This window comes from Helobdella robusta (genome assembly GCF_000326865.2).
Source record: "Helobdella robusta unplaced genomic scaffold HELROscaffold_41, whole genome shotgun sequence".
NCBI lineage: Eukaryota > Metazoa > Annelida > Clitellata > Rhynchobdellida > Glossiphoniidae > Helobdella > Helobdella robusta.
Window position 1 is genome coordinate 805,512 of NW_008704941.1, and position 19,445 is coordinate 824,956.

General features: G+C 31.1%; 4 protein-coding genes across 4 annotated transcripts; 1 reads left to right on the top strand and 3 right to left on the bottom strand.

The window, feature by feature from the left end:
* Window positions 1-2,454: 2,454 nt before the first annotated feature.
* On the bottom strand, window positions 2,455-2,622 carry HELRODRAFT_127846 (hypothetical protein; the record flags this gene model as incomplete). The annotated part of the gene is made up of 1 exon (XM_009025367.1): window positions 2,455-2,622. A coding segment is annotated over one exon (168 nt), but the record flags the coding sequence as incomplete, so codon positions are not given.
* A 4,162-nt stretch (window positions 2,623-6,784) lies between these two features.
* Window positions 6,785-10,360, bottom strand: HELRODRAFT_177160 (hypothetical protein; the record flags this gene model as incomplete). The annotated part of the gene is made up of 3 exons (XM_009025368.1): window positions 6,785-6,898; window positions 8,025-8,206; window positions 10,285-10,360. 3 exons carry the CDS (start codon window positions 10,358-10,360, stop codon window positions 6,785-6,787), a joined length of 372 nt encoding a protein of 123 aa, XP_009023616.1.
* Window positions 10,361-11,470: 1,110 nt separating this feature from the next.
* On the bottom strand, window positions 11,471-13,558 carry HELRODRAFT_177161 (hypothetical protein; the record flags this gene model as incomplete). Its single annotated transcript, XM_009025369.1, has 5 exons — window positions 11,471-11,625; window positions 11,979-12,212; window positions 12,568-12,843; window positions 12,965-13,037; window positions 13,202-13,558. The coding sequence occupies 5 exons, from the start codon at window positions 13,556-13,558 to the stop codon at window positions 11,471-11,473; spliced, it is 1,095 nt and encodes a 364-aa protein (XP_009023617.1).
* A 766-nt stretch (window positions 13,559-14,324) lies between these two features.
* Window positions 14,325-15,182, top strand: HELRODRAFT_177162 (hypothetical protein; the record flags this gene model as incomplete). The annotated part of the gene is made up of 3 exons (XM_009025370.1): window positions 14,325-14,344; window positions 14,557-14,561; window positions 14,845-15,182. The coding sequence occupies 3 exons, from the start codon at window positions 14,325-14,327 to the stop codon at window positions 15,180-15,182; spliced, it is 363 nt and encodes a 120-aa protein (XP_009023618.1).
* Between the last annotated feature and the right edge of the window lie 4,263 nt (window positions 15,183-19,445).

A 19,445-nucleotide genomic window follows, 5' to 3' on the forward strand; every position in this document is an offset into this window, starting at 1 on the left:
ATGACTATCATTTCTTGCCAGGACTTCAACACAGACAACAACATAAACATCTCTGAGATCCGCCATCCACCAAGCTGTCATCTTTGGGGGAGACTCGAACCCGGTGTGACTACACTGACCGCTCACCGCATCTGCTCCCAACGCACCATTTTGTTTCTAGCTCAGTGGTGCGGTTGTAGAAAAAAACCAAAATAACCGAACAGCAAAAAACTGTTATGACTTTAACGTTTTTGACTTTATTTTCAAGTTCACGTTGTTAAAGTTTATTTTCTAATAAGATTAAAGTTTAAAAAAGATAAAATTTTATTCAAAGATAACATCCAATTAAATTTTGTTGTGAATACGTTATGTCTCTTCGTGCAAACTCTCGCTCGATGAAACCAAGGTAAACACAGTAAGAAATGATATGCAAAAATATCATAGTTTGAAGTGAGTGGGGACATTTTGATTATGATGTTAACAACACCAACAACAAAACAAACGACGAATTACATGATAAACAATTTTTCCAACAAATTTATTTTCCAACGGATAGGCAGGCCGAGAACTTTGTTTGTTTAAAATTTGTATTGTATGCGTCAAGTGGTGTAAGACAATGCTGCTGGAAAAATTTTATCTGGGTATAAAAGGAAGAAAAGTGTTGTTGATATTTTGTATTTCTCCGTTGAATGAACGTTAAATTCTATGCATATTTTTGACTCAAAGAAATGAAGAAAGCTTATGCAAACAATGGCGGGTTCAAAAGGGTCCAGAGGGGTCCAGAGGGGGATGGGGAGAAATAGAAAAATATATTCTCCTTCACGTGTTATAAAGTTAAAATAAATTTATGTCACTGAAAACAGTGTAAATAAAATTATTACTGTTGAATATTTTAAAATAAACTCAAAAATCTGTGAAATCTTCTTTAAGGTTTTCAAAATATTTTCCTAAAAATTGTAAGTTCATTCTACTACCGATAATTCAGTTTGTCACTCTGTGCAAACACTGTTAGCTACTTTACCAAACCAACTCAGTTTCACGTTGATTTTACTAATTAGCCCTATCATGAAACGGCGAACATCGTGAGAGGTAGGTTAACCTTTTAGCTATGCATTTTATTTTATCCCATTACTTTTACTTTGATTTCATTAATTACCTATTCTATGGAAGAAATAAAAGTGCTTCCATTATTTGCATTTTGAACATTCAAAACTCTTCTAATTCAAATTGCGGGGCTGTCTGATTTTTTCCAACGTACACTAATGAGAGTTTACTATATAGGATGCATTGAGAATTTTTTCGATTTCATGATATTTCATTTTGCTTCATTGTCCGCATTACAGACTTATTATCTAAAGATAACGACAATAAGTACATAAAGAACAATGTTTTTTGCTTTTAAAATTTTTCATCCCAATTGTTAGAAACATTAACTTGAAAAAAATTACCGCGCAGAAAAATATCAAAATAGAATGAAACTTTTGATAATCGTACCATCACTAATCGTTAGCGCGCTTAAAATTCGTTCGATTGTCTAAAATATTTGCAATATCACAACGAAAAATGTTTTTACAAATAATATTATTTTGATATTCTAAGTTTAAAAATTTTTGTTTCGAACAGAAAGAGGTGATGACAATGTTTCAACATTAAAAGCCTTTTTGCCCGAATTATTAGAGGTGAGCGTGGGGACGTGGATTGGTAAAACCTAGTTTTCTGGCATGGAAATTTTAGGGGTTCAAAAATTTTAAGCGATTTGGGAAACATTAGAAAAATTGAATTTGATCAAAATGTCAGTTATCTATGCAACTCTAAACATATATACGCATGTGGTCGAGACATCTCATAGGCACACACATGTGACTTAACAAAGATAACCACGTGCAAGCTACAGAGCGATAAAGAAATTTCATACAAAATATATACACTCAAGCACGTGGTTAGCACGTGCGCAAACTCGTGGTCATTCAGTAATTCACATGGAATAAACATGTATAAACTTGTTTTTAATAGTTATAATTGTAATTTGATATTGTTGGTTGGAGTTTTAGATTTTTTTAATTTTTATTTTGTTAGGTACTAAAACATACTTACAACTCACGTGCTAAAGTTGAAACCACGTGTTAGAGTTGAATAAAACTCCGTTCATATAACAGTGGAAATAAAAATTCAAATTATAAACCACCTCTTGTTTCAATAATATTTGCTCCAGTTAATAATATATTGGTAAAATTAAAATAGACGGTATGCATATTTAAAAGTAATTTTATTTTTGACAAAATGATTTAAATATGTACAAGTGTAGAATACTATGTTCAACTGTTTGTTCTCAATAAATAAACGAATAATAGAAAAAAAATATAACAAATTTTGATTTCATTGTCTATACAAAGTTACGTTAACAATGACGAAATAATTTTTCTCCTCTGAGTTTGGCCTCAGTTTGAATCTGTAATCAAATTCTAACGGATCGAAAATTTCGAATCGGCAGTATGGGCACGTGACGCGGACGAAGAACCATTCGAGCATGCATTCAACGTGGTGCAGGTGTCCACACTTCACTTTCGTCAGGAGTTCACTTTCTCTGAAGTCCTCCAGACAAATGGGACAGGACTCGTTTCCAGGACTGTTGGCCGGTGAATACGGCACTATTAGAATTGTGTCCTCGGGTATAAGGAGGCTTTCGTCCAATATTTTTATTATTCCGAAGACAGGAAATTTACGTCTCTAAAAATGTTAATCATTGTTGCTAGCTATCAAAGCCGTTTGAAAGGCTACTATTAAAATTAATAGTATTTGAAAATTATAAGTGTATTTGATGATATTTTACAAGAGCATTTAAAAAATTACCAGCTTAAATGTATCTGGACGATCGTCGTATCTCTGATATGTTCCTATCTGGAAGTTCACCTGCTCCTGTAGCAACTCGATGAAACGTTTTCGTTTTTTCAGCATTAGAAAATCTTCCTAGAAATTAAATTACAATAAAAATATTTACAGAACAATTTCACAAGTTTTATTTAGCGGTACAAAATTATCCTATGGCTAAAAATAAACTCCAATTAATTATGTGTTTAAAAAAAGACAATCAATTCTTGAAACACAAACGTTAGGCAACTAATCTTCATACCAAATTATCCTCCAAGTAGTCGCTAACTCTCTCTCGAACCCTGCGCATATCTCTCCTGAACTTTTTTTGCAAACTGTTCCCCATCTCAACGGGGTAATTATATCCAGTCAAGTTGAAATCCAAGCGAGTAACTAAAAAACGATATTAATCGTTAATTCGAAAGTTGTTAAACTGCCATCACTTTAAAATTACATATCGGGCGGTGCTGACAAAGAACAAATATTAAACTTTCTCGATCTTGTATTTTTAGTTCTTTGTTAGAACATATAAAATTTTTTACTACCAATAAACTTTCCTAATAACATTTTTTAATAAGTTGAAAATGTCAATTTTTTGTTCGTTCAGACTATTTCGAAGTAAAATAAAACACCTAACACTATATTGCATCATCGCAAGACTTAATGGCTATTTATTCCATCCGAGTTGTAGGTATTAGATGTTGATTAAAATTGGCACGAAACTTGAAAAGAGAGTGCATAGAAACTTAGGTAAAGCAGTAAAATGCCGTCAACATCAATCATCACCGAAAAAGTTGTAACAAATTTTGTCTGATATGTCGTCCAATTGCCTGAATTATAAGTTCCATGCCGTGTCGTTCCACTGATGAACGATTGCCTGCTTGGTTTATTTTTACGATTCTGATGTTGTATCAGTCGAAATTTCAAATTTCTTTTGCATTTTAACATCAGTGGTTTTTTAAATTGTTTATTTTCAAATCTCCATTGGCATCCGGTTTATCAAAGAGTTATTTTCAAGATGTATAACGGCTATTAAATGCATTAAGGAAGTTGCCCCTAAATATTTAACCGACAGAGCCATTCCTAAAACAATGCCACTGCTGAGTCAAACATTGCGCTCTGACAATTCAGGTTTACCGTTTGTACCTGACACAAGCTTGGCTCTTGGTTGAAAAAATTTCTCCGTAATGGGTCCTGCTGTCTGGAATGGTTTGCCTAGTGACCTTCGTGATCTTTCGTTGTCTCTTATTCGTTTCATAAAAGGTTGAAACACCATCTTTTTGTCATAGCAATTGTTGCAGACGGACTTCCATGAAAAAGACGAAATAGAATAGGCATTTTTTTTGTAAAGAATAAATATGGTGAACTCGACGTGATTTATCGAGAAAAAAAATGTTTCTATGTATGCTAAAAATGTAGTTTAGTTGTATGCTCGTTATTGATGTTTCCTATGCGTTGACGATGTATATCTAACATACTCTATTGTGACTTCAGAAATTCAGGAAGTTTGCTCGATAAAAATGATTGAATAAATTTGATAGTTTATTTAACATCATTAACTTGAATCATCAAACCAAGTTATTAAATACGTTTCCCACAATCATAAATTATTCGTTAGAAACTTTAAAAGAAAAGACGAAGTAATGAACAAATTAAACATGAATGAAAATTTATTTATTGCAAAACATTGTAATTGAACTTGTCCTAAATTGGGTGCATATAATCATTATGACATTAATGATCAGTTGGTTATTTCAAAAAAAGTTATCATCAAGGTTTCATATCACAAATCTTGTAGCTAATCAATTTAAATTAATGTTGTTAACTTTATTGAATATTTGTAAAAAAATTTAGGATTGGAAATGTTTACGTCAAATATATTTATTTTCAGGCATTCAGTTTCTGAAAAAAATAAAAAATCTAATTATTTAATTTTAATTTCAAGTTAATTTAAACAGTGCCAAATTTGTAAAAAATATTTAAAAAAACTCATGCCGGTTTGAAAACTGTTAGGTTGCCCTTTGTTAAATGAATAGAAAACAAAAGTTGTACACACCTGGAAATATTCTTTCCGATCAGCGCTAGAAATTTGTAAGCTTCCTAAGCCATTACTCATCAAGTAGCATGAACTAGCCATCCGACTTACCAAAGTTTTGACGCAGTTTGTCGTCAGATGGCAGATATAGACACACTTTACTGAAATCGGAATACATCCGGTTTGAGATAGACTCATGTTCACTGACGTTTTGTTGTAAATTATGCTATTTGTGTTTTTAAATGGGTGTGTACTTATTAATTTTATGTTAGGTATCGCGCTAGTTGGTGCCATTTTCAGGGTGAATGTTGATGGAGATGAACTTGGCAACACATAAACAAACTCCAGGTTGTTTATAAATGTTAGCAAAATGATTATAAAATTAAAAGAATTAACCTGCATTACGCTTAGAATAAAAACAGCCGTTTAACTTTAAGATTAAGGCTGTTGAAACTCATAATGTAAGTAAATTTTATGTTTTGATTGTCAGTTGATCAAACAGTGAGTGTGACGGAAAATTTTTGTGGCAATGCCTGTGTAAACGACAGAATGTTGACGGAGATAAACTTGGCAACACAAACAAACTCCTGGTTGTTTATATATATATATATATATATATATATATATATATATATATATATATATATATGAAGATTAATACTAAAATAATTTTCTATGTGCCATACACAACATACACACACACACACATGCAAACGTGTGTGTTGTGTATCATTTATAGCATGTTTGCTGACAATGTTGCAGTGTTTTATGAAAAATTTTTGACTTTGACTTCACAGTCTTCTTTTGTTTGTAACCTCATAACATGTTCACTGACAAGGTTATATATAAAATTTCTGCGTTGGACGTTTTTAATTGAATGTTCATTCATCTAAATAAAATTTCTCCAGCTATTTTTTTTTCAAACAAAGGTGACAAACAAAAATTTGGTGCACCTGGCGGGAACTTTTCATACAACGTGATGTTTGACTAAAATTTTTTATCGAATTTTCATTCCTTCATTGGAAAAGTAATGACGACAAATGCACGTTCTAACTAGTTTAATTTTTCCAATATGAAATGGCATGTCGGATTAGTGCACTCACAACGCACATATTTAAAATAATTCTATTCATTCAATTCTGTATCTTTCCCTGTCATGTTCTGTGAGATGATGAAAAAACAAACATGTAAGGAGTGTGTTTGTAATGATTTTTTATTTCATATATTCAACTCTCACATATTTGAAGATGATTAAGTACAAAAATGGAGACTTTTTAAAATTATTTCTGTTAAAATAGATGGTATAAACATATATCTCACAAAGAAAAAATAAATTATTATTAAATTCAAAAAAGTAACAAATTATGAATTAAACAAGAATATTTCACATTCTATTTTAACAGCGGCAATTTATAGACAAAATGCACCTTTGGAACAAAAATTTTTAATTTGTTCTCGACTATCAGCATTTTGTTTAATTTGTTATTTAGGAAAAAATTATACTTTGGCAATGATTAACAAACCCTCTGCAACTGCAGAAACATTGTAAAGTATTTTTGATCTGTGGAAACGTGAACATGATCCATTGCAGGCCACGTAGTTTAAACTTCTCACTTGATAGTGAGACATCTATAGTGAATTTTAAAAACTAGAATAGAAATCACACTCACGATTTGTTGATATTACCGAAAAATTGTCAAAAAATGTTTTACCGTCGTACTTAAAGTTTATTTTTAAAAACATCAACTTCATTAGGTCGTCTCTTTATTACATACCACTTTAAGTTAGTATTTTTTTACATCAACAAATAAAAAAAAAAAATTTTTGTTTGTTTAGAAAGTTGCAGGACAAAATTTTTATTTCATTTTGAATTTTTTTAAAGAAAAATTATATATTACACACCTAACAAGTACAACTAAAAATAATTTGACAGCGAATACTCCTCACCAAGCCGTTGAGAGCGCAATCGGCAGCACACGAGGTCGGCTCTGCATTGATTTTGTTGGAAGAAGAAGACTGGTAATTTTTATTTTGTTCAATCAGGTAGCTAGCTATAAGCCGGATCAAACATTTGAAAAGTGGTTTCAATCATCCACTGACTCAAATTTATCACGGCTAAAATGTAAAATAACTGTTTTAAAACGCTGTTAGGTAGAAATATATTTTGAAGAGGATGCATTTAGCTTTTCTTAGATTATTTCGGTGTTTAAATTATTTCTTCAAAAATATATTGAAAATTTAAAAAAAAATTATAAAAGAACATAACTTCTGACTGAAAAATTTCAACTAACAGAGAACCTATTGACTCATACTATGAATACGTTAGCATGTAAAAAATAATTATAACAAAATTTTAAACAATGCATCATAGCAATTGTTTCAAACGGATTTACGGCATCATTTAAAGTGGGAAAAATGAAAAAAGTATCATCTATAAAGAATATAAGTTTGGAAAACAAAACGTGATTTGTCGAAAAGAAAATGTTTCGCTGTACGTCAAATATGTCGTTAAAAGTCGAACGCTCGTTAGTGATGTTTACCGTATATTACTGGTGAAAAATGTTATGCTATCATTTTTGTGTTGTTACTCTGAAAATTTAGAAAATTTGTTTGATAGAAACGTTTTATTACATTTGATGATTATTTGTTAATAATAACGTGGTATTTAATGAAGTTATTAAGTACCATCCCTAAAATCATACGTTATACGTAAGGAAGAACTTTTAAAGAGCAAACGAAGGAATGAACAAATAAAACATGAATGAAAATTTATGTATTGCAATAAATTATAATTGAACTTGTCATAAATAAAATGCACCTGATCATGATGATATGTATGATCAGTCGATTACTTCACAAAATGTTCTCATTAAATTATCGTTATCAGTTAGTCCAAAACATGCAGCCGACCAAATTACTTTAATATCGATAACTTCAATGAATATTTGTAAAAAAAAATTGTTATTGGAAATGTTCACGTCAACTGGTTTTGTGCGGATTTCAGGCATTCAGCTTCTGAAAAAAAGAATTTATTCCAAATTAATTTACACGTTGTGAAAGTTGTAAGAAAAACTTTAAAAATTTAATGCCAGTTTGAAAACTGTAAGGTTAAAAATGAATAGAAAACAAAAGTTGTACACACCTGGAAATATTCTTTCCGATCAGCGCTAGAAATTTGTAAGCTTCCTAAGCCATTACTCATCAAGTAGCATGAACTAGCCATCCGACTTACCAAAGTTTTGACGCAGTTTGTCGTCAGATGGCAGATATAGACACACTTTACTGAAATCGGAATACATCCGGTTTGAGATAGACTCATGTTCACTGACGTTTTGTTGTAAATTATGCTATTTGTGTTTTTAAATGGGTGTGTACTTATTAAATTTATGTTTGGTATTGCGCTAGTTGGTGCCATTTTCAGGGTGAATGTTGATGGAGATGAACTTGGCAACACATAAACAAACTCCAGGTTGTTTATAAATGTTAGCAAAATGATTATAAAATTAAAAAAATTAGCCTGCATTACGGTTGGATTAAAAACAGCCATTAAACTTTAAGATTAAGGCTGTTGAAACTTATAATGTAAGTAAATTTTATGTTTTGATTGTCAGTTGATCAAACAGTGAGTGTGACGGAAAATTTTTGTGGCAATGCCTGTGTAAACGACAGTTATATATTTGTATATATATATACATATATATATATATATATATTTATAAACGTTGTCAGCTTCGAATATGTCACAATTTCACAATAAATATGAATGTCAAAAACTACGCTGTGTTGAGTCCATAATAAAAAAGTTGATAAATGCAAAATGGGCAAATAAATTTAACAAAATAGATATATATATATACATATCACATATATATTTATATATATATTCATATGTTCATAGAAAAATAAATAATAAAATAATATGCCATACACAACACACACACACACACACACACACACACATGCAAACGTGTGTGTTGTGTATCATACATAACATGTTAGCGGACAATCTTACAGTGTCATATGACAAATTTTTGGCTTGTGCAAAATTCTCATTAATTCAGTGTTTACTCATCTGAGTAGAGCTGCTCTAGAAATTATTTTCTTACAAAAGCAACACATGAAAATTTTTGTGCACTTAAACCTGGACTTTTCATGCCACGTGAATTTGTGGCGAAAACTTTTGGAAAAATAATAATGACAAATGCATTTTCAAACTTGTTCAGTTTTCTAAACATGAAATGACATGTTGGAATGGTGCACTCGTAGAATACAAAAAGACAGCGTTGTTAAAAGTCGCAAACGTTGAGTATTTGAATACTTAGTAAATACTTAAACATTACATGACAGTAAGATCCATAAGGGTTTACTTTATTAAAAAACCAGACATTATACTAAAATTCACCAGAAATATTTGTTAGCTTAAACAGATCATAAGACAAACGATGAATGAATTATTGGCAAATTAATGAGTCATGGAATGAGACTGCCTGTAAACTCGAATTCAACTTACTACTTCTAAAGAACTGAACAAATGAATCAATTGGTCAACACTCGGGCATGTTTTCGCATATTTGTTATGGTCGTAAAAACTTTATTTTTTCGTGCATTATATCCAACATATGAGTTTCCGTACTGCAAAGTTCTGATACATCTTAATGTAGTTAGTTGTTGACACTCGAAGGATGTCTTGTATATTAGACATTTGAATGTTCTTGTTAGTTACATTAATAAATTTTTACAGAGATGCAATATATTGATATTATTGGTATCAATAAATCAACATGCATATCTTTATTTCTTGCCTATTTTTACGTATTTGCTTTGCTAGCAGAGTTGCTAACGCTACTCCTAAAAAGGAACGCCGCTATGAAAACAAATATCTATCTACCTGTCCAATAACGGTTTGTTGAAAATCTTATAGAAATAAAAAGAAAAGAAGAATTATTTGTGTATATGAGAATGCAATACATATATCCACATTTAACACGTATTTTACGACCATGACATTATTGGACTTAGTACAAACTGAACAAAATCTACGCCAAATCTTGCGTTATAATCTTTTAATAGTCAAAAATACAAACAAGTAAATTATATTAGTTATAATGCATGCATTAGAATACACATATAAAAATACAGTCAGGCAAAACAAATTAGAACATTGCATTTATAAAATATGAATAGTATGTTCTTTTATAAAATGCAATAACATATTAGGTTTTCACATGTTGACTGTAGTTATAACTACATTAGAACATCCATGACTGCCTAACAATACTACCATCTGGTCGATTTCGACCTCTGCCTGGTTCTACTTTTTCTATTAAAATGGGCTACAGCCTTCATCGCCCTCCTCCATAGTCATAGAGTCATCATGACCTGACGTCGAAACCATCTCTCACTTTCGGCTTCTTCTCTTTCCAGCATGGCTTCACGTTCCTCTTCCGCGAGTTCGCGTTTGTAATTTTCTGCCGTCATTTTGATCTGCTTGCGATAAGTTTGTGTAAGTACTGACTGAGATATGTAGAAGCAGTTGAGCATTTCGTTAACGTATGTGTTTATATAGCATGCCCATCATCAGACTCTGCCTTAATCACTCGCAAATATCTTTGCTCACCTTGTTTAATTGTTTGTTATTTTACTGCTCAAACTTATCTTTATTCGAAGCTTAATTAATAAATACCGCAGTTGTAAATGAATTATTAAAAATGAAATCATCAAAGTGCATTAACAAAGATTGATCTTTTTATCTTTCAATATCACCAATTTGATTTTAGTTGTACGTGCGAGCTGTACGGGCAATGAGAGTTTCTTGCTTTCTCTATGGTAATTGGTTCTGGGAACCCTCAAATCTTTCTGTCGTGTTTCCGTTTTTAAATAAACAAAATGATCCACACGACAATTACAGAAATATCAAAAAAATGTATAAAAATATAGAAATATATAAAAAAAACGTCTGTCAAGCAATTTTTTCAACTCATAAATTACCACTGCCAGCGCATGTTTCAGACTTCATTCGCAAGATTTACAATTTAATAATAAATTTAAAATTCCAGTAAAAGCCGCACAGCAAGAAAAACGCAGGTACTCAATTTCAGTGTTGTTCATAGAAATGAAATAATCTTTAAACAATTATCTATCCCGGATATATTATACCTAATAGCTATACAATAATAACTATAATTATCTCTGCCAAATATATCATATAATCTGAACTCATTAAAGAGAAACATTTTGAATGGATTCCCGAAATAAAAACTTCACATTTTTCAAAGAAATGTTTAAATTTGATTATTAAAGATTTTGATTTCATAATCAACTTTTGCCTCACAATTTTATTTATTTTAACAAATTTAATTTAATTTAAAATAAACAGAAAAATGCGTCCACTTAGCATCAAATGTAGTTTTCACCAAAGAACCAATATTAATATGAATCATTTATACACGAAGCAATAGTTTGGGACAGACTTGAAAATGAATGATATTCAGAAAAATGTGAATCATCACATAACGAAATCGGATGACTGACATTAAACTTTGTCACCTATACTATTGAACTTTAAAATTAGCGAGCATTTTAAAGAGTTTAAAAGCATTGTAACCACATCTGCGTGCTGAACAAGTTGTAGGTAGAAGTACTTCCTGGGATCGGGTAGTAAGTGAGAAAATATGGGAAGTAGGTGTTGAAATTTGTGGCACTGCATTTTCCAAGGTCCCCAATGTAGTTGGCATACCACCAGCCTATGGAGTTTTTAAAAAATAGAAAAATTTAAACACTTATTTGAACGTAACAATGCCAATTGCAAACATAAATGAACAAAAAAACCTTTTTAAAGAAAATTTTGTGATCAGATAAAAGTGCAAATGGCCGATTAATTATATTAAAGTTTTAAATTATTGATTTGTACATTCATTACAATTTGAATTAAACTGCATTTTATACAATTTTGGAAAAATATTATATAAAATTTAGGCTAAGAACATTTTTAGAACGATTGAAAAAAAAATTATGATATTATATATAAATTAAAAAAAAAATTTATGATATTATATATACATCTTTAATTTATGTTTCAATTCAGTTTTCAAGGAACCTGCATTGTAGGCCAAAGCGCAGTTAACATTGACATCGCTATCGTTATCAACATCATAGGTGGAGAACGGGGAGCCCTGTTTGACTGACATCCCATTGGCTGTTGTGCAGTTGCCAGCAGAGTGGGTTATCATACTCAACTTGTAATCGTTCCTTTCGTCAGCCACTTTGAATGGTTGAAAATAAGAATATTGAAATTCCGGCTTTCCAGCTGCAATACGATGAATATCTTTTGCTATTAAAAATAATATTCGTTTAAAAGTTGATTAACTTATTTTGACTATTTTGACTTATTTTGATGTTTTTCTCATTTAATTTGGTCATAATGTTTCAATGTCTAACAAAAATTATTTTGTCTTTTTCAAGTGGCACCATGATTACGCAATGGAACACATTTTTAACTAGCTACGTTATTCAGTTCTAATTGAAAATTTTAGCCGTGGCTTTTTAGGAATGAAACTATTAAATCGTCGGCTTTGTGTTATTTAAAGTTTTGAACGCAACAAAGACTGCATTCAATGATTTGTGTAATATAAAGTATCATATTACATAAACCAGGAACACGAATAATACGAAATGAAGAAACTTACAATTGTTCGCATTGAGAAATACATGAAGATCACATGTGTAACTGTTTGTCAGCTTGTTCAGTAACTCATTACCCAGCCAATATGCATTCCACGACTTTCCAGCACAACACCCAACATTGGAAGCTGCAAAGGTTGATGATTTGGCACTTATTGGAGCCGACAAATCCGAGACAGAAAAACCGACTTTGAATTCAGTCCAGCTTTTATTGAAGGACCTGGATGCCGGACTGCCTTTTAGCTGAACTAGGAATGTTTTACTCGTTGATGGCAGAAATTCTGAACAATTTAAAAAAATTAACTACCAACAATATTTTGGAAATAATTAGCCATTTATGCAGTTTTTGAATTGGTTATTGTATTGTGAGATTAAAAAAAAATCTATATTAGATATTTATACTTGCTCCAAAAAGCAACTGTTGATATGGGTAAGTTGGTAAAAACACAAGATCAGTTGTGTCGACAGGCTTCAGCTGTGGAAATGGTAAAAACAGAAACTTAATTATTTGAAGAAAAACATTTCTGTGCAAAATATAACATAATTTATAAAAATAAATATCGTGAATATTTTATTAAAAAAGTTACAAACAAAATAAAAAGTTATAAACGTTTGGTTTCAAGAAAAAAATATTTGTACCGCATGATACGTGCATCCACACTGTCTGGTGAAATAAATCGGCTTATACCGAAACAACTCGCACGTTTTTGAATCGAATCTCAAATTGAATCCTTGACAAACAGGTTGACTCGACTGTCTGTACCGACACAGAGAGGTACATATCGTCAGAGCAGTGGTCATGTTATCGTCCAGTCGACCATTCAGCAGGACATTGTTATAATCAATAAAATCAGTGAGATTAATTTTTTCAGCTGTGTTCTCAATGCAGCAAGCGCCATCAACATTGATTTGCAGTTTTTGGTAGCAAGTTGTCCAGTTGGAAAAATTCAAAATTTGTGTCAAAAGGAATGACGACGGTGAAAATGATTGGGCCATCATGTCAAGAAAAAAACACTGGCCGAGAAATATAATGATGAACTTGAAGAAATTCATAGTTTGCCTAACTAATTTCAATTTAATTACAAATGAATATAACTTGGATAGACACACAATATTGAGTAATGTCTATTATTTGACGATGAAACAACAGGGAATGTAGCAAAAGATAAAATATGTTTGTTTATTATGTTTAGGCACACATGGAAACATATACATTTGCAATTAAATATGTACTTACATATCCATTTATTCATCAACAAAGTCTTTGCATTAGAACATTGGGACAATGCATTAGAATCGTAGAATCTTTCTCTATTCTTGTACGCTTTTAATGATCGAGCAAAAAAAACATATTAGGACAAAAGAAATTTGATGCAAGACAATTTTTTCAACATGCGAACACACTCATGCAATGTTTTTTTTTTTCATTTTCATCTAATATGCAACATTTAAGAGTTCTTCATGTATTTAGCTGAGTTTCTGAGAACCCACTATATACATTTGTCTACTGTATCATCGTTTAAGTATGTACGGTACGTTCTTCTAATCCCAACTACATAGAGTTATAGAATTTTATTTTCGAAATAGCAGAATTTCGCCTCAACAAGAATTTATATTCACAAAGAAGTAATAAGGATGGCAACACTAACAATGAATTTTGGTTACAAAATACGCATAAAAATCTATAAGCGCCTTTAAAAAGTATAGTAACACGATCAATATAACATTTCTTACATTATATTTTAGATATCGATATAAAACAATGACATTCTCTTGTGCGCGGTTTGTCGATGTAATTTATAATTTAAGGAATTATTTAGCTTGTAACAGAACTATTTTTCACAAATAAGTGCTTCATGCATACACACACACACACACACACACTCTCTCTCTCTCTCTTTTTCACACACACACACATTTATATATATATAAACAATCAAACAAACACATATATTCACACACACACACTTAATAATTAACACAAATGACTACAGCATAAGTTAGTGGTGGTATTGAAGACCACGGAAATACAAACCCATTACCTACCAGCATCTTATAAAATAGAATTTTTCAAACATTCTCCTACTCTTAAGACTTCCCGATCCAACACTGCCCACAGTCGGTCTTAAAAATTAAAACCTCATGCTAAAAAAACATGGATAAAATTGACTATTTATTATTATATTTTAATTAGTAGTAAAATCATTAGCGGATCGTTATTATTATCAGTAGGATATTTAATTAACGTTGACATTATCGAAAAACCACCTCGGACCAAACAGTTTCCATAAGAAAGGGTTGTAGCTCAGAAACAAACGAGGAGACATCAGCTCAATTTTCAATTGGCCAGAGCCCCATCTTCTCTTTGACGCACATCAGTGGACATATGATAACCTGTGGGCACGCACAGCAGATGAACCCAGAAAGTTTGGTGAATTTTGAGATGTTTTTCAGTGAAAATGAGAATTTAAGTAGTAAATTCTTGCAGAATTTGATTCAGCCAACTTGTGATTTGACAGAAATAAATGCGGAAAATGTTTTTGAGGTGAATGAATATTCTTATGATGAGAAATACGATGATCATTCTAATGAAGATGAATATTCTGACGAGTATTATTAAATTGTGAAATTGTATGACTCGAAAAGGAACACAACAAATTTTTTAAAATTTGTTATTAACGTTTTTTGAAATAAACTATTCAGGTTATAAACTATTTACCATTTATCAATGAAAGTTATGCATTACTTGAAAAAGTTATTGATCATTTTGAACTATTAAGCGGTTATTATTGCAGAATAATAAACTTTTTCTATGTTTGAGTGCTTGATATGATTTTAAAATATATCAAAGTACTTAAATAAATGGAAATTAGCCCAAATGGTCATTAAATCAAGCATTTTAAAAATCAAATTTTCCGAGAAAATTAAGTGTAACATTTATGTCAAATGGAGTGGAGAATTTGTGGCGAGGCGCCAAACAAAAATTTAATTATTAGACGATACTTCTGTTTTGTTATTTATATGAAAATATAATGTCCAAATTAAATTACAAATAGTTCTCATGTTTATAACATATTTTAAAAATAATAAATAAATAATGATATTAGAATTTTATTAAAAATTACAAATATAAATAAATGAAACGATTCGGTTAAAATAATCACAAATTGAAAAAAAATAAAGCGCTTCGGCTGGTCATGAATATTAATGACAGGCGGAGCCAAATTTAATGTTTTCAATATTATTCTATGTAAACAACAGGAAGCGTGGTTTCATACTTATTTACCTTGAATTGCTTGGTGTTCTAAATATACAAGCAAATCAATGCTTGTAAAATAATTGTCAAAATATAGCTTGTGTCCAACAGGTGGAATAGCCCGGTAATCTCGGAGACGGCAAAGTGGTTTTTCCAGCAATATTTATTTATAGTCAACAGTTTAAAGAGACTCATAAGTTCCTCCCACGGTACAACTAAAAGTTAAACTAAATAATAAAAGCTTATAATAAAAGTTAAAAATAAAAATTTTAAACCAATTTTTACTAGAAAAACCACAAAACCTTTATAAAGTTATAAAAATATAATACATTACAAAATGTGTAACAAAATTTTAAACGTATCTGTTAAAAAGATAGTTTCACTTTTAAAACAAATTATTAATTTTTAGAAACTTGCTTCCAGAGGTAACTTGCCGTTGAAAAAAATTTTCAATGTTAAAACGCTGGTAGGGCGCTTCCAGTTATATAATTCCATGATTTTTACTTCATAATCGGCGGACAGATCCATTTAGTTTTAGAAATTGAACTATAACATTAAAAATTATTAATTATTCTTTTCTTCGTTAAACGTTTTTCATTCATGTTTTTCAATTTTAAAGTCATTAACATTTAAAAATTAAAATTCTTCAAAAAACCGCTTATTTTTTAAAATTTTTACATATATATATATATATATATATATATATATATATATAACGCTTGTATTAAAAGAAGAATGCAAGCTTTTGAAATGCATAATGAGAACTATTTTTATTTCGTTGTTGTTGTAATTATTATTATATTGTTGTTCGTTGATGATGGTTGTGATGATGATGATCGTCATCATAGTTAACAAGATTAACAGTATAACATACTTAAAATACATTGACAGAAATGACATGGATGTTTATTGTACTGCGTATATATGATGGCAGTATGTATGTATGCGTGTATGTATGTGTATGTATGTGTGTCTGTGTCTCTTTATGTGTACATGTTTGTATTCGAGATTTTAGTAAGAAAAGAAAAACACAACAGTTGCTTTTATTTGACATCATCAAAAGATGAAAAGTGACGAAATTAAAATTTGTTAAACGTCAATTTTTTAAAAAGTTCAGATTTTAAACAAACAAATATAACAAAATATCGATCGATAAAAAATAATTATCACGAAACATGAATATTTAGTAAAGACAGTTCACAGCATATCATAATGACTAAATCAACATACCAAACAGAAATTATTCATGCATGCATATATACAAAGTAAATCANGAAATATCCAAAAATTATATAACCAAAATAAGAAACTAGAAACCAGTCAACATTTTACAAATAAATAAATAGATATTATTAAAAAGATTGTTCAAAAATGGTAAAATTTAAGGCGACGACAAAAAAAATTGTAGTTTGTTTTGTTGGTGTTGTGTGGTGCTAAGAAGCGAAAACAAACACTCCACAAAAAAAAAAATATTAAAAAGTCGCAAGAATAGTAGTCAGTCACCTACCTACAATTAAATTACTCTCAGGGCCCTAGCTTACCTGTAATGATAACTCAACTCATTTATTTTACATATTTTAACGTTTTAATTTTACTTGAAGCTTTTAATTTATGTTAATGTTAATATTTTACTTGAAACTTTTTAACTAATGTTAAGCCCTAGCCTACCTACAGTTGTTCAACTCATCTCAATCCCTAACTTACCTATGAATTAAATTAAGTCCGGTAAAGAAAATAGAAAGTTGAAGAGAAAAATAACAACGACACCGAATGAATGGATGTTGTGTATGTGTGTGTTGTATTTATGTGTGTGCGTGTAAATGTGCGCGCGCGTACCCTCCAAAAACTTCTTCACCCACTACGGACGAACCTCCATTGCACCGACCATCATCTGACACGCACCGAGGAAATGAATTTTACCGGATACTGGAAAACAAAATTGAAAGAAAAAGTTAATTTTTTAAAATAAAAAATAAGCCATTGAAAAAAAGTAAGAAGCAACTTATCTTACCATGAGATTAACATCATGAAACGTGCTGACTCCCACCACAACCCACTTCTGATCATTCTGTAGACAAATTTTTTTTATTGGCTTAGTAGTAAATGAATGTTAAAACGAAAGAACAAACGAATAGTAGTAAATGAATGTTAAAACGAAAGAACAAACGAATAAATGATTGAGCGAATGATTGAGTGATTGAATGAATTAATTAACCAATCTATGATTCAATGAATGAATAGAATGAGTCAATTAATGGATGAATGAAAGATTGTATGACAAAATGAATGAATGAAAAAAATAAAAACAACGAAACTAAACCATACTTCAAAAATCTTCGTTGTTGTTTTCTTCGAGTTGTTATCGGAACGATCATCATGAGACCACCATCTGAAACGTGCTGACGCCCACCACTGCCCACCTCTCATCAGTCTGTAGACAAGTTATTTTTATTAGCTTAGTAGTAAATGAATGTTAGAATCTTAGAAGCAAAAAATTATAAAATGGAAATAATGGCAAATAAATAATATTTGAAAATAATAAAGAAAGTAAAATGTAAAAAAAACTTACCGTCGTCCATTCGACAAAGGCAAAATGATGAGTGCTTTCCGTTTCCTGCGTTGTCCTCCAAAACTGGTGCCAGTCCTCATCGAGATTGTTGTTGAAACACAGCCCTTGGAATGGAGAAAGAGAAAATTCTCACTAGAAAGCTTAGCGGTGCCTGCATCTTAAATTGCTTAATAAAAATAATCCTATCTACCTATTCAATTACCTTAACTAATCTATAATAAATTGTTAATGGTACGATAGTCGAAAGTTCCCCTTCATTCTCCCTCCTTGCACAGAGGTTCACCGACAGCCAGGGCACCGGATAGTAAACCATTGCCGTGCGGATAGTAGACTACTGCCGTGCGGATAGTAAACCATTTGCCGTCCGGAAGCCGTGCGGGTAGTAGACTATGGCCATGCCGCATAGTAAATCATTACCGTGCAGATAGTAAACCATTGCCGTCCGGATAGTAAACCATTGCCGGTTCACCACTGGCCGCCAAGGCTTACCTCTGACAAGAGACTTCGAAATTCAGAGTCTATCGGCTATCGTACCCTCAACTTACCTATTCATTACAATTAAGCCATAGCTTACCTAAAATTACAAAACTCAAGAGCCCAATTCATTGGCCTTTCGGCACCCACCCCACCACCTACGTAATGCCTTGGGCTCCAACTTAGTAATAATAATATAAAACTTAAACCCTAAATCTATTAATGAGTATGTGTTACAACGTAGCCTTAACCTACCTATTCATTACATTACGGTCCTAGCTTACCTAAAATTACAAAACTCAAGAGCCCAATTCATTGGCCTTTCGGCACCCACCCCACCACCTACGTAATGCCTTGGGCTCCAACTTAATAATGATAATGTAAAACTTAACAATTAACCTACCTATCGATACACTTACAGCGTTTTAATTTACATTACAAGATTTTTCCTAGAATTACATTATTGCTCTTAACTACCTATGAAATTAAATTACTCTCAACCTTAGTAATAATAAATTAGAATGTGTAATGAAAATAAAATTACGCTCAAATACTAACATATGTGTTTATGTATGTATTTGTGT